The sequence below is a fragment of the Lepidochelys kempii genome, chromosome 21, assembly GCF_965140265.1.
Source record: "Lepidochelys kempii isolate rLepKem1 chromosome 21, rLepKem1.hap2, whole genome shotgun sequence".
Taxonomy (NCBI): domain Eukaryota; kingdom Metazoa; phylum Chordata; order Testudines; family Cheloniidae; genus Lepidochelys; species Lepidochelys kempii.
In genome coordinates, this window is record NC_133276.1 from 9,312,317 (window position 1) to 9,327,773 (window position 15,457).

A 15,457-nucleotide genomic window follows, 5' to 3' on the forward strand; every position below is an offset into this window, starting at 1 on the left:
AAATGAATGCCAACTGGGCATAGGAAACCATTTTTGTTTATAAGCACAGAAACAAAAGGATGCAATAAGCATTCAAAAATCATGAATCAGGCATCAATCATGAGATTGGCTTAAAGAGTGAGAGATTATTTTAAAAAAATGTTCTTTTCAATTGCCTTCTGGTTTCTGAGCCTTTAGGATGCATTTGGATCCTATTTTCAGGATTTTTTTCCTTCAACCACAAGGACTAGAAACTTACTTAAGAAAAAAGGAAAGCTGAAATGTTCATGGCATCATTAGACTCCAGAAGCTGGGACTTTAAGAAAAAACCCAGGATTTGCAGGAAAAACAGAGTTGGTGACACTGAGTAATGTGTCAGCCATGTATCTTCACCTATTTAATTGGGCACCTTGTACCATTCATTCAATATAAGGTGTGCAAAAATAACACCTGCTACAAGTAGAAGGGCATTCCATTCATTGGATGGATTTATTTTTGTGGTACTACATTCCCAGTGGAGCTCTGAAACTTATGGGCCAACATTTGGGCCTGCTCTTGAGTAGGATAAAAAGGGGTGTGTGTGTGTGTGTAGGGGGGGTGGGGGGAGTTAGATTATGTTTAGCTATCATGATCTAGTCAACATGTCATAAAACTCTTTTGCAAACAATTGGAAATTGCACCGTCAGCAATTGATGATCAGTAGTCAAGGTTAGTTGAACCAGGACGGAATTCAGTTTAGTTTCGAGTATAAACAAGGGACAAGCTATAGTCAGCACAAGTTCAGCTAACCCAGGTTAAACCTTGCTCTGACTTCAGAGGGAAGTTAGAATGACCTCAGATTTCATACAAGTCAAGGGTCACAAGGACGACTGGCATACTTTCTTAGATTCCTCTTCATTTTCTTTTGTTCTTGTGGACCACAATAGAGGAAGTGTCCAAGAAAGACTGTTATTGCCAACACCCCAATTGAAAAGCTCTAAGAGGTTTGGCTAAGGGTTAGAGGAATCGCAGAAATGTATAGCTATAAGATACCTCAAGAGATCATCTAATCCATCTCCCCACACTGAGGCAGGAACAAGACCTAGACCATCCCTGACAGGTGTTTGTCAGCAATGGTGTACATATACATAATCCTGGAGTACTAAAACTTGTGGGTACTTAGCTGAACCTTTAGAGGTCTTCCCATCGCTAATTACTTAGTTGCCCCAAGCATGTCGTAAATACAACATAGGAACGACCTTACTAGACCACAGCTGTGGTGGAGCTAGACCAATGTCCCATCTCTAATGGCTAGTGGTACCACCTGCTACAGAGGAAGGGGCAAGAAATTGCCTAGTGGACAATTCAAGAATAACTTCCTGACATGTCAGAGGCTAGTTATGTCTGTTTATACGTTACCGGAACGTGCTCAGGCTTTGGTGATGAGAGCGGTACAAGAAACTATATACAATTAAAGAGGGAAAGTTTCTCCCTAATTCTCTGAGCTAGAGGTTGCCTTGTGCCCTGAAGTTAGAGATGTATTTTGATTGCCAAGGTCAGAAGCAAACCTCTTCTTTTTGCAAAACTTGGGGTGTTTGGACCTAGAACATTGGTTTGACCCATTCCAAAGAGGACAGGGAGGGGGAGTTACCATGGTTTGATCCAGACTTATGCCCTTCCAAACTTGAAGAGCATCTGTATCTGGCGTGTTGGCTAGAGTCCCTTTTTCATATGAATGAAGGCATGGATTCTCTTGCCATTTTTGTCTTCATCTTTCTCTTTCCTTTAATCTCTCAGGGATGACTAGTCAGAGGAAAGATGATGGTGGGTGGAGAGATAAACAAAGATATACTCTACTGAGGTACTTGCCATTATCAACATGCTACTGTGAAACAATATACGGTTTGGGAGCTTTCTAATCTGTTTTTTTTTCAGATAAAATGATTGAGTGATCTCTCTTGCTTTTCCCACGTATACTGCCTAATCCATCCAGGTGGTTTACTGACCTCCCCAAATGACTATTTTAGAACTTGATTAAGCGATTTAGAATATGGTGGAGGGAGTGCAGAGAAAAATCCTCCAATCCCATGTGCCAGATTGGAGAAGCGGGGGGGGGGAGAGAGAGAGAGAGAAAACAAAACTCTGTTTTGAAAGTTTGCTCGACTGGGAGAAATCCAAATGGCTTATTTACATTCAGTCTGAAATTAATGCACTAAAGCCTTTCAGATTCAAAGATATTCAGAGAAAGGAGGGGGAGAGGGGAAGAGAAATGCCCAGAAAACCTCAGCACAGCGCAAGCTAATCAGTGAGCTCCTGACACTTCAAACACAGCTTTGCTTTCACTGATTTCCATACCTCGCTGGTTACACTGGTGGCGTTTGCCCTAGTGTTTCTCGGCACGCTTGGGTGATGGTTTATAAAACATTTTGCCTTCTGGACCACGAGGCGTTTGGTCACAAATGTTTGTTTCTATGAAAAGTTACTTCCTCAGCAAAAACACAAATAACTCGCCAGCTCCACACCAGGGTTATTATTATTTGTTATTTATAGTGCTCTGGTGGGTAGAGACATAAAGGCATAGGAACAGCCAGACTGGTCGGCCCACGGGCCCCTCTCTGACAATGGCCAGTGCCAGCTGCTTCAGAATCACTGCAAGAACTCCTCTCATGGACAATTTTGTAATCCGTTATGGGCCGCAGCTCCCCATCTGTGAAATGGGATATTAAAACAACCTATCCCACCCCCTTGTGAACTGAGGTTGGGCTTTTCAAGGGCATTCAACTCCCATGAAGTATAAAATAGAATCTGGCCACTTTCCTCCCTTTGGCTCCTTGAAAATCCCACCTTCAGACTGTATGCTTTTTGGAACAGGGAGGGTCTCTCACTGGCTATATACAGAGCACCCATAAAGCCCTGAGCTGAGTAGCAGCCTCTAGGCACTGCTGTGATACAAACAAACAGTCAAGGTTAAACCATTCAGGTGACTTGACCCAAACCATGTCCCACTCCCAGCATGGTACAAGGAAACCCTTTTACCAAGGAAGCGCTCACAGTTCGGGACATGGCAGAAGTCTCATCATGGAGAAGTAGGAGAGGGAGAAGACTCAGCAGCGGTATTAGAGGGAGAGAACATTTGTGTGTCTCGGAGCAGACCTCCCCCCTCAAATTAAAGAGAAGTAAAGTGAAACCAGCACAGCTAAATGCAGATGCACATAGCTAAAACACCAGCTGTTTGAACAACACAATACAACATATTTCAGGACAGGTTAAAAACTGGAAATAAACTCCCGTATGAGACACTTCATTCTTCCGCTATCTACAACAGCTAAAACCCCATTGACTTCAGTGCAATTCCTCCTGGTTTTCAACACTGTCAGTGGCTATGTCTTCACTTCGAAAACAAAGTGTGTCTTTACATGGAGAGAGCTATCTTAGTGCAAAATCCACCTGGCAACAAGGCACAGGTAGTTTGTCTCTTGATTTAGCTAGTTGAGATCAAACCTATCTCCCCTACCTTTCTTGAGGTAAAAACACACCTTCATTTGCAATGAAGACAGCCATTGATACAAGAATAAGTCTCCTTGTGATGAACAGCGAGCCAGAAATGAACAAAAATAATAGTTTCCCAATGTACATTTGAAGCAACAAAGCCGCCTGTGCACGACTGGAGACCCGGGCCCCCAAGGCGAGAAGGTTTGGTGGGGAATTAGAGAGGATGATGTAGTAGCAGAGAAGTGAGCTGAATTCTTTTACTGTGGAAAGTCATGGGGAAATTCCTATTCAAAGAATATTTCTTACAGGAGATCAGAATGCAGCCTTATTACTATTTATTTGTATGAGAGCAATGCTTAGAGACTTCAGCAAGCTAACTGCTGTATATGCACAAAGAGACAGTCCCAGCCCTGCCGAGCATACAATCTAAACAGACAAGAGAGGGGTTCTCCATGGAGGAGCTTACAAAACATCTTGAGATGCTGAAATGCAGTAAGGTTCCGATTCAGCAAAACATTTGTGCACATGTCCAGCTTGTGAATGGTCCCTAAGGGCTTTGCTGGATCAGTACATGTGTCAGCAAGACTGAGGGTTGTGATAAAACCAAGGGACCCAAGATCATAGAACCATAGAAATGTAGGGCTGAAAGGGACTTCAAGAGGTCATCAAGTCCAGTTCCCTGAACTCAGGCAGGCCAAAATGCACATCATTATTAACAAGAACAATAATTTGCACCTATCGAGCACCTTTCATTCTAAGATGCAGCTAGCCATCTTAGGGTTTTGTACAAGGGCCCATCTTTACAGTACCTGATCTCAGTGCATTTTACATTCATACAATCTCACCTCAACAACCCTGTGAAACAGAGAGTTATTACTACTCCCACTCAACCAAGGAGGTGAAGGGGAAGCCAGAGAGGTGTCCATCCAAGGCAACATAGCAGCAGAGCTAAGAACAGAATTTTGCAGTCCTTAATCCCAGCTTCCCCTCTGCTCTAAGCAGTAGACAACACGCCCCTTCTAGAAGAGGGAAGAGAATCCAGAATTTCTGGGGTGGTACTGAGTATAGACAGACCAATCTGGGCCTGGGATCATAACACTTACCTCAACTGGGTCAGGGCGATATGGAAATAAACTCCTTTTAAAAAAGCAGCACAAAGCTTTACGGGCCACAGATTACATAGCTGTTGATCTAATGACTGCAAAGCAGTCCAATGATTATGCCATTTGGGTGGAGCAAGTCATTTCTCATGAAGACCTTAAATTGCCCAACTTGCTTTCCATGCAAATTTGCATTGGCTCCTGAGAACACGTTGCACTGGGTTCTTAGCCTTGGAATTGAGAGTTGCCAGACTGGGTGAACACAATCCTGCTTGGTGCATCTGAATTGACAACGGTTGCGAGACAGGCTGGACTGACAGCTGTGCAGCCTGAAGTCACCTGTTTATCCACAAAACAGGTACAGCACGGGAAGCAACAGGGCCAGATTTCCCCACCCTGCCAACATGCCTGAGTCCTGACCTGGAGCGGCCACGTATAGTGAGGAAAGAGCAGTTCAGTCTCCAGCAATGCCTGTCAGTGCCACTTGGGATGGCTATTTCATGATGAGGGCCCCAGCCCACTAGGAACCGAGCCCAGCCATACATAGAGAACACCAAACAGTCATCTTTCTGTCATTCCCAAGCAGGGCTAGAGTTAGCCCAAGAGGTGAGAAGTTCCAGCCCCCATTGCTAATTCCCTAATCCACCCAGTCCTGGTCTCTGCATTCCTCTTTCAATCATATTATTTATCCTGCAGCTGAAACAGTACCTAACATGCTGGTCCAAGAGTGCCCCTCAGCAAAGCCAACAGTAAACAGTGGTCAATTTGGGCACAAAAGTCCATAGCTCAGCACAAGAAACTATTGTCCTACATCAGACGCTGCAGCCCGTGACCTCTACAGATACCGCGTTCTCTTTAATCTTCAACCTCCTTATCCAGGGAAGGAGACATTACAGCCAAACTTGGAATGTACAAGACAGAGTGTATTCCTGGGTGAGAGGGCAATAAACATTCCAAAATGATCGGGTGTTAAGATGCCTTATGCAGAGTTTGAGGGATTAGATGAAACCTACAAAGCACTGGCCAAAGGTCAAGCAGAGGCCCCTTTATCTCTCCCTTCCTTGTAGGGATGAGAGAAGCTTAGTTCTCACCAGATTTCTCTGCTGCTGGTTGGAGACATCCCAGTGAACGCTTTGCTCATGTTCTTTTGGGCATGCATGTTTCCTGTCACCTGAAATGGGCCTGAGCCAAAACACGGGGTTTGGACTTCAAGGTGTTTGGAATCTGCATCTCCTTCTGGATTCATCTATCATCCAGAGCCTCAGCGGGTGTCAATCAGTACAGCTCTGTTGAAGTCAGTGGCACTATGATGGTTGCCACCCGCTGAGGATCTGGCCCTAGCTCTCCAAATGGAAACAAACCACAGATCTGACTAGCCATGAGCTCTGCAAGTTTGAAGCCTGGGTTCAGGGCTTGGGTTCAGGACTTTCACAAGACCTCGCTGAAAATCAGAAGTGACCATAAAAAGCCACAAACACTGACAAGTATCAGAACATTTCAGAACCCCAGCAAAGGTTTGGGGAGGATGAGAGAGAGAGTGTTTCTCCTTTTCTTCTTCTTCTTCTTCGTGTTAGACCTACCCCAACCAAGAACAAGGCCCACTGTGCTAGGTGCTATCTGTATTCACAGGCTACATCTATACTGCACAAAAAACTAACCCCACAGCAGTAAGTCTCAGAGCCCAGGTGAATTGACTCAGGCTCATGGGGCTTGCGCTGCAGGGCCAAAAATATCAGGGTAGATGTTTGGGCTTGGGCTAGAGTCTAGGCTCCGAGACCCTTCCCGTTACTAGGTTTCAGTAAGAACATCTGCACTGCCCTGCTTGTTTGTTTTGCAGTGTAGACTACACGTAAGGGAAAGTCTCCACCCCAAAATGCTCACAATCTAAATAGATAAGAAAGGCAAAAAGTGAGAAGAAGGGAGTATTGTCACCCCCATTTTACAGACGGGGAACACACACACACACTAAAGTAGGCCAAGACTTTGCAAAAATGATGAATGATTTTGGGTTTCCAGCTAGAGACACCTTTAAAGGGACCTGATTTTCAGAGATCGGGTGCTTGGCTCAGCCAGGAATCAGGCCCCTTTAAGATGTCTCTAAATAGGGCGCCCCAGAAATGGAGGCACCCCAAAAGACTAGCCACTTTTGGAAAATGTTGGCAGCTGTGACTTGCCTTGGGGCACCGTGTGGCAATGTGAGCTACTGAACCAAGAGCTACCGAGTTGCACAGTAGCACTTCAACCAGAAGACCATGTTTGGTCACGGCATCTCCACCACCCTCCCATGCAGCCTGGCATTGAGAAGCCAAGGACAGGACAACCCAAGCACAAAGCCGGTGAAAGAGACGAACGATGTCCCATACATAGGGCCCATGTTGAACCCAGGCCCTGACACAAAATCCCCCAAGGAGGGATCAGGCTATGGGGCACACAGATGGAGAGATCACAACTGCCATGCACACCTTGTTACGCTACTGGGAAAATATGAAAAACTCCAGAAAAAGCAAAAGGGGTGTTATCCGGTTTCTGCAACTCTCGGAATCTCGGCAGGCGATTTCAAAGGAAATTCAATTAGAAGCTGGAGGAAGAACGTGGCACTCTCGGGGCAAACAGCAGATCCCAGTTGAGGGATTGTTTTGTTTTGAAACTGTAATCTTTGAAAATGCCAAAAAGCATCTTTTGTTTGTTTGTTTTTTTTGAAATTTTAAACAAATGCAGCAGTTTCACTAATTGCAACGAAACTTGGAGAAACAAAATATAGATGTTTGGCGCGGAAAGCTTTTTGTTGTTTCTTGGGGGGGCAAAATAAAAAAAAAACTGGTTGGTCGTTTCTAATTTTTTTTTTTTTTAAAGAGGCTGTTTACACATGCATTTTGCAATCAAGTTACTTAAACTGTTGCCAACTCTAGTGTGCCAACTCTCTTAATTCAGTTTAAAAAAGATTTATTTTCATTTAGTTTAAACCTGTTTCTGATCTGTTCAATAAGTAACATGGCAGGCAGGCAGAGCTGTACAAAGAGACCTTCACTGTGCATGCAGAGAGGCCAAGGTTACACACTGAGAGGACAAAGAAAAGGAGTACTTGTGGCACCTTAGAGCCTAACAAAGGTGCCACAAGTCCTCCTTTTCTTTTTGCGAATACAGACTAACACGGCTGCTACTCTGGATACTGAGAGGACTGGCCACTGGTTTGCAGTCCTAAGTTCCGAATGTCACACAAAACTAGGTCCCGCCTGAAATCTGGCCCTCCTTCTCTAGTTTCACTCCTTATATACAGTCCTACATAGTCCTCCAACATAAGCAATTTAAACTAAATCAAAGTAAGAGCATCCATACATGGGCTTGCACAAGTTTAATTAAGGGTAGGTCTACACTAGAACTGGAGGTCACTTGGTATTGCACAACATTTTGATTAAAAAACTAGAGTGATATATATTTAATGAGTCACACATTAAATGGATTAAAAACTGGCTAACTGATAGGTCTCAAAGTGGAATTGTAAATGGGGAATCGTCATCAAGCAGATGTGTTTCTAGGTGGGTCCTGCTGGGATCAGTTCTTAGCCCTACGCATTTTAACATTTTTATCTATGACCTGGAAGAAAACATCAAATCATCACTGACGATGTTTACACATGAAACAAAAATCAGAGGAGTGGTAAACGATGAAGAGAACAGGTCATTGATTCAGAGCGATCTGGATGGTTCGGCAAACTGGGCACATGCTAACAATATGAACTGAAATACAGCTAAATGTAAATGTGTACATCTAGGAACAAAGAACATCGGCCATACTTACACAATAGGGGACTCTCTCCTGGGAAGCAGCAACTCTGAAAAAAGATGTGGGGAGTTAGGGTGGATAATGAGCTGGCCATGAGCTGCCAGTGTGACACTGTGGCCAAAAGAGCGAATGTGATCTTGGGATGTATCCATGGGAATCTCAAGTAGGAGTACAGAGGTTATTTGACCTCTGTATTTGGCACTGGTACAACCAGGGCTGGAATAGTGTGTCCAGTTCTGGTGCCCACAATTCAAGGAGGAGGTTGATAAATTGGAGAGGGTCAGAGAACAGCCACAAGGATTGATTAAAGGATTAGAAAACCTGCCTGATAGACTGAAAGAGCTCAATCTATTTGGCTTAACAAAGAGAATGTTAAGGGGTGACTTGATTATAGCCGGTAAGTATCTACATGGGCAACACAGATTTAATTATATGCTCTTCAGTCTAGCAGAGAAAGGTCGAACACAATTCAATGGCTGAAAGTTGAAGCTAGACAAATTCAGACTGGAAATAAGGCATAAATGTCTAATGGTTAGTGTAGTTAACCACTGGAACAATTTGCCAAGTGTTGTGGTGGATTCTCCATCACTGGCAATTTCTAAATCAAGACAAGACTGGATGTTTTTCTCAAAACTCTGCTCTAGGAAATATTTCGGGGAAGTTCTGTGGCCTGTGTTATACAGGACGGTAAACAAGATGATCATAATTGCCCCTTCTGGTCTTGGAACCCATGAGTCTGCCCAGTGCTAGCTCTGATCAAGCTAGTACACAATAGCAGTGTAGCCGTGGCAGCATGGGCCGTGCGATGGGCCAGCCGTGTGAAGACGTACCTAAGCTTTCAGACAGGGATGTACTTGGGGTGGCTAGCTGTCCCGCCACCTGTACAGCTGCAGTGATGCTGCTATTTCTAGCACGTGAGCTCAATCCGTGTGGGCGTGGGTATAGCTACCCGATCTGGAAATTACACTGCCAACCGCCGTGTAGACAGAACCTAAATTGGTTTCAAGCAGCACCTGGCGTTAAACTGGTGCAACTCAGCAGGTAGGTGAGTCTTAAGTACGAATTTAGCAGTGAGGACAAGTTGGCAGCCCATCTGACAGAAGGGTAGGTGGACTGAGACCACCAAAACAACAAAAGTCCCCACCCCTCAGTCCCCAATACTGTTTGTATCCCCGACTGTCAGGATCGTGCCAAGCAGAAGGGCTTTCCCCATACGGCCTGACAGCAGTTTGAAAGTGGTGCTGGCTTGCTAAAACCAAATGATTCTGGAAAGGCATCATGGGAGTTGTTAGTTTGTCCCCAAGTCCCAGGATGCCAGCAGGTTCCAGAAGGTACCTGACCGTGGAACACGAGAAAAATCCCTGAAGGCAGAGAATGCAGTGGTGGAATAGGACACCAAGGGAGACCTGCCAAGAGTGCAGTTATTTTGAAAAAGCACAGAGCTGCATGACTCACAAGAGAAGCAGCTTAAGCCGGCGTACACAAAGCAGTGTGGACGCAGTCTCTTGGCATAGTTACACCAGTAGAGCTGTAGTGGAAAAACGTATACTGGAAAAACTCCCCCGTGTGGACAAGGCCTCCAGTCCCAGTGCCTCCTCCATTGATCCTGACTGTGGCATGGGCAGGACAACGGACTGGGAAGGGCAACCTGTAGTTTGCGCCCCAGCAAACCCAGCTCAGCAGAGCTCCCATTTCCAGATAAGCTTCACTCCGAGGGAGGCGTCTGCTGCACCCTCTATGAAAGAGGCATTGTCTGGGCCTGTCACAGGGGCTGGGCCTGCAGTACAGGGGGGCTGGGCTGGGGCCTCGAGACAGAACTGCTTTCAGCCCCGTGTTATACCTCAGGGCAAACTCATTGTGAATGATCAAAAAAACCACTGTGTGCGCACACTCGCATGGTAAGTACACTCCCCCTTCCCCAGCTCAGACTGAAGAAGCCACAGAATTGCTGGCTGCTGTAGCCAAGCCGGGGAGTGGAAGTCAAAGGGGAGCCAAGAAACGAAACACCCTGGGCCAAGACCTGCTCCCAGTTGTGCTGGGGAGTCACCGGCAGCTGGGCATGCCTCTGACAGGAGCAGAGTCGAGCTCACTGGGTCTGAGATGATTATGCTGCGTGTGGAGTGGCCAGAGAGACTATCCGGGGTGCACAGGACAAAGAGGGGAGGAAAGGTTTTGTGTGTACCCAGGAGAAAGAGGGCAGGGGAAAGAGAGAGAGGAGGAGCGTAGAACTTGTCGAAATTTTTCCATCAAAACCAATTTTTTGATGGAAAATGGCTCCCCCTCCCCCCCCAAAAAAACCCTGCTCAAATATTCGTTTCTTTTCTACAATTTTCATTTTTTCTTCAACCCTTCCCAATCTTTGTGTCAGCTGTCTCCTCCATTTGTTCTATTTTGGAAAAGGGGGAGGGAAATGAAAAATCAAGAAACTGGAGATTTTTTGGGGGTGAAACAATACATTGTTTTAAAGTTCTCTTCAAAAACCAAAAAGAAAACCCTAACCCACCCCAGATTTTCTTTGCCCCTAAATGCCACATGAGAAAATAATTGATGTTTTCCAACCAGCTCTAGGGAAGTGAGGAAGAAAGAGAAGTCTGTATGGTATTCATGGTAAAGTAAGGTCATAGAAAGACTGGCCCGTACGAGCCAACATGCTGCCATACGAAGGTGGCATCTGACTGTGTATGGGCTGCCTGTGTTCACTCGTTCACTGCTGGACATGAAACCAGAGCATTCTCATCTTTCTCTAGAGCTGCCCTCTGGTAATTCAAAGGGGTTGCTTTGATGGTACCTAGAGGGAGCTTGGTCCAGCTCTCCTTGCGGTGAGAAGAAGGTTGTGATAACCTGGGATCCATCTTCAGAGACGGCCACTAAGAGAGGGGACACAGATCCCAGAAGAAATATCCAGGTCACGTCATTTTTCACAAGGTAGAAACCACATGGTTCCGTGGTCAGGAATGGGACTAAGAGTGGGGAGACCTGGATTCTGTCCCCAGCTCTGCCACGTGTTCGCTCGCCTTGAGCCTCCCTGCACCTCAGTTTCCCCACCTATTTTATCAACTCAATCTCACCAAGTTAATTTGGCTTCCTTAATTATATTTGAAAGGGTTATTGGGTTCAAATCCCCATGACCAAATCCTAGATGTAGGAACAGGGAGGCAGAATCGCCGGATGAAACTTCCCAAGAGACAAGGCTTCTGCACGGAACTGTCAGCAAATAACACTGTGTGGACAAACTGGATGCCATCCCCGGAGTGCCCTGCAAACAAGGATGAAAATCCTGCAGAGTGAGAGGCCGCAAGGAGCAGCTGTTCTTACCCTGATGGATAAAAAACAACAACAAACATGTCACCTCAGTCCTCAGCAAAGAGCAGGAATGGACTCTTCTTGGTGGAACTCTGGGTCTGCATGGACCAGTGAGCGTCTCCTGGTAAGCAATGGCACTTGGTGCCTTTGCAAACAGGGGTAGGAGCTTCTGGTGTTTTGAAAGCTGAGAACTCTTGCCCTGTCAAACCTCTTCTATGTAGCAACCTAGAGCTAGGCCAAAGTCCCATGCCCCAAGAGCAGGCTGTGAAGAGATGTAGCCCAGTGGTGAAGGTGCTAGCATGGGACTTTGAAGACTTGGATTCAAGTACCAGCGGAGGCTCGGGCTAACTTCCCAAGTAAAACCCACCCAGCCCCGCAGCGGTTGTTATGGACTGCTCACCCACCATTGAAATGAAGCCACCTCTGGGGTGGAACATGTCAGCCGCTGAACAGCAAACAGCGGCAGCACACAAGAGTGTGGGACAGGAAGCGGGGAACACAGTATCCGGTTGGAAGTGTTGGGGGAACATAACAAGGGAATGTATTCTCTGAAATCTGGGCCCTGGCACATTGCAGGATAAGTCCATCAGTGGAGTTACACCAGGAATAAATTTGGCCTCTTTTGTGTCTCATTCTGACAGCACACACGGTAGGCTGTGTTTCACCTTTAGTGGTCAGTTTCCTGCTCTGATCCATTCCTCTCTCTCAGCCCTTCAGTCTAGTTTCTCCATGTAAATATCTGCAGAAGCCGATTGCGCTGACGATGGAGGTCCTCCAACTGTGCGTGACACCCCCCTCTCCCGGAAAAAGCCAAAGACCCCGGCCCGATCAGCGTTCTCATTACGGCAAATGCAAATGAAGGCGTTACGGTGTTGCCATAATAACGACAACAGGATAACATTCCCGTAGAGTTCGAGATCTAGAGCCGGTCTTAGTGCATTGCAGGAACGCTTATTACGTCTACAACAACTCGTTCAGAGTCAGCTGGGGGAGAGTCATCATTTAGTAGCCTGGAAAGCTCGTCTGGTCCAATCGATTCCCCTCCGCACACACAATAGCTACGCTCCAAGAGGAGGCTTTCGCAGAGCCAGCACATTGCAGCTAACACAGCACGATGCATGGAACCAGATCAGGGCTCTCACGGGGAGTGGAATTTCACTGGATTTGCTCCACGTGGGAGGAGGAGATGGAGGCAATCGGGGATCCAGGGAACCCACTTATTTAGGGCCTGATTCTGCAGCCCTGGCCCCTTGTGAGTAGCATTTACTGAGCGATCTTACAGGCATCAATGGGACTCAGCGCCACGTGCCATGAGCAAGGGTGGCAGGATCAGGCTCTGATCCGCCCCATGGTCTCCCAATGGTTTGCCACCGGAGCACTGATCTTCTCTGATCTTTGGCCAGTCCATGAGTATTGGATGGAGCCCCCTACATACAGCAACACAGAGCCTCCCCACCTTCCGATTGTGGGGCTTGACGCCCGATCTGGGGAAGGAATAAAGGAGACAGCTTTCTCTGGGTAGGGAGCAGGGGCGAGAGAATGTTATTAAATTTAATAGGATCAGGGCCCAGAGTGAGGGAGGGGGGAAGCCGCATCTCGCAAGGAGCTGGCCCGAGCCCAAGAATACACGGCGGCTGAATAGACACAAAAGTTCTTGTGAGAAGCCAAAGCCCCAGTGCAGCTGCATCAGGGCTCCTGCTGCATGGTCTGCAACACAGACAGGAGGCAGCAGAAAGAAACCCAAGCTCCCTTTTCCCCCCTCCGGAGAGGTTCCATCCCACACAGCCAGCCGTGCGAGAGCACAATAGTGTCTTTGGAGAGAGAGAGAGAGAAAATGGGAAAGGAAGTAGTGGGCTTTAAGCCTGGCGGTGAGCCCCTCGCCAATAAGTCTCTGCAACATTTAGTCTGCCTGCTCTTTAACCCTTTTGGCTCCAGCAGAGCCAACATCCTCTCCCCTCCACGAGCCCGCCGGGAAAACAGCTCAGCAAGCACCTTTAATTCCCAGCGCCCTTGCTCCCACCGATCCTGGCTCTTGGTGAAGTCCCATTGGAAATGGGAAAGTTGCAGAAACTTTCCAGGAACGTTCCTTGTCCGAGTGGCACCGTCCCCCTCCACACACCCACAGATCATCAGCTGGTGTGGCTCCATTAGCCTTAATGGATTTCACCAGCTGGGGTTCTGATGATCCCCATTGTGTGGTGGACGTATGCACACGGCGGCTGGTGTAAAGCAGCCTAGCTATTTTAAGCCCAGAGGAGCCATGCTGATTTCCACCAGCTGCGGATCTAGCTCACATTGTGCTCAGCCACAAAGAACTACCATTCTCTTTCTAATCCAGAAAGTTGGACAAAGACTTATACTTAACAAATAAAAAGAACAGGGAAGCCTAGGGCTCCTGCCAGTGGCCAGAGAGAGACAAGTCCCTGTAAATTTAAAGTGAGAGAGACAAAAGCCCCTTGTGCTTACCTGCACTAGTGGGCAGGAAGGGTGTCTGATCCGGCACGGGGTCTCCATTGAGTGAGTCAGAACGGCTTGAGAGATCACTTCTCACCTGGGACATCTGACTGGGACCTGCCAGACACACCACATGCAGAGAAAGAGAGTGAGAGAGAGAAGCTCACTGAAGATTGCTAAACAACCCAGCCATGAGGAACTCTCACATGGAATGAATCAGCATGAAGACGTTAGGTGGAGAGACAAGAAGGAAACCACACAACCCCAAGAAGGGATTTCTAACTCACCCCGGCAGGACACCTCTCCCCAACTGCCGCATCCACATGCACAATAGTTTGCTTGATTGTTCAGCTGCAGGAAACTCCAGCTCTGCATAAGCTTCCCTCCAGACACATTTCAGTCCCAGCTGCATTGAGGAATCCTGTGATCGGCCAATTTCCCCCCCACTCCCCCAAGAATACAGAGACACATTGGAGAAACTCACTTTTTTTGTTTACACTTTAATGGAACTCCCACAAGTGGGGTATCATCCTATTGTCCTCTCCATGTGAAGGTCTCCTTCAGGTCTCTGCAGCTGCTCCCTTCTCCAAACACCCTACTCCTCCAGCCCTCTTCAGCTAGATTTCTTCAACTTGTCTTCCTTCCTTCCTTCCTTTGTCTTTACATATTCCTTCAAAGTGTCCTGCTTGGTGCCTTGTCCCTGCCAGGAATGTCCTGCAATTTCAAATAAAGAAGACACTTCACTTCTCTTTATCTGTGCAGCTCTTTCTTCAGGGCAGTGTTAGGTTACAACTGGACAAGTTTGTGCAGTCTATCTCCAGACTGTAAGCTCTGCCTCCCGTCTCTCACACAGGAAATTGCATTCAGGGCTGATTACCCAGTTTCCTTCATGCTGGAGATATTTGGAGTTCATGCAGCCTATAATAAGCTGGTTGGCACTACGATTTATAAAAAGCAGTGAGAACAAACAAACAGACACAACAATCCACAAAGCCACTTTAAAAAGGAATGAAAAAAAAGTTGATTTCTTTTTTGTGGGAGTGGAGCTAAGCAGTCAAAGTATGGTGTGGGGAGAGGGATATGTGGGACAAGCATGGACTTACTATATCCCTCTGCCAATGCTCAAGTCTTTGAGCTCCACGTTTTTAATCCAAATTTGTTTTTCTTTAAACTCAAAAGATCAATTTTCAAACAGCAGCAAAGGAGCGAAAAGGGATAGCGAGCCAAAACTGAGAAATCATCAAAACCTCCCTTGCGTTGCGTGAACGCCTGTCTCCTCCAGCACTAATGCTCCCAAATACCGATGTAGTTGTGGCCCAATATACTTACAGTACGACTACATATTCCTGTGTGAAGGATTGTCATGG

The 15,457-nt window shown here is 46.7% G+C and overlaps 1 protein-coding gene across 1 annotated transcript in view; it reads right to left on the reverse strand.

Moving 5' to 3' along the window:
- The window catches only part of MDFI (MyoD family inhibitor), a 34,893-nt gene extending 20,697 nt beyond the window's left edge, over window positions 1-14,196 (reverse strand). Inside the window, exon 1 of the mRNA XM_073320295.1 lies at window positions 14,103-14,196. Coding sequence (XP_073176396.1) covers window positions 14,103-14,196 — 94 coding nt within the window. The remainder of the gene's footprint in view (window positions 1-14,102) is intronic.
- Window positions 14,197-15,457: the final 1,261 nt, after the last annotated feature.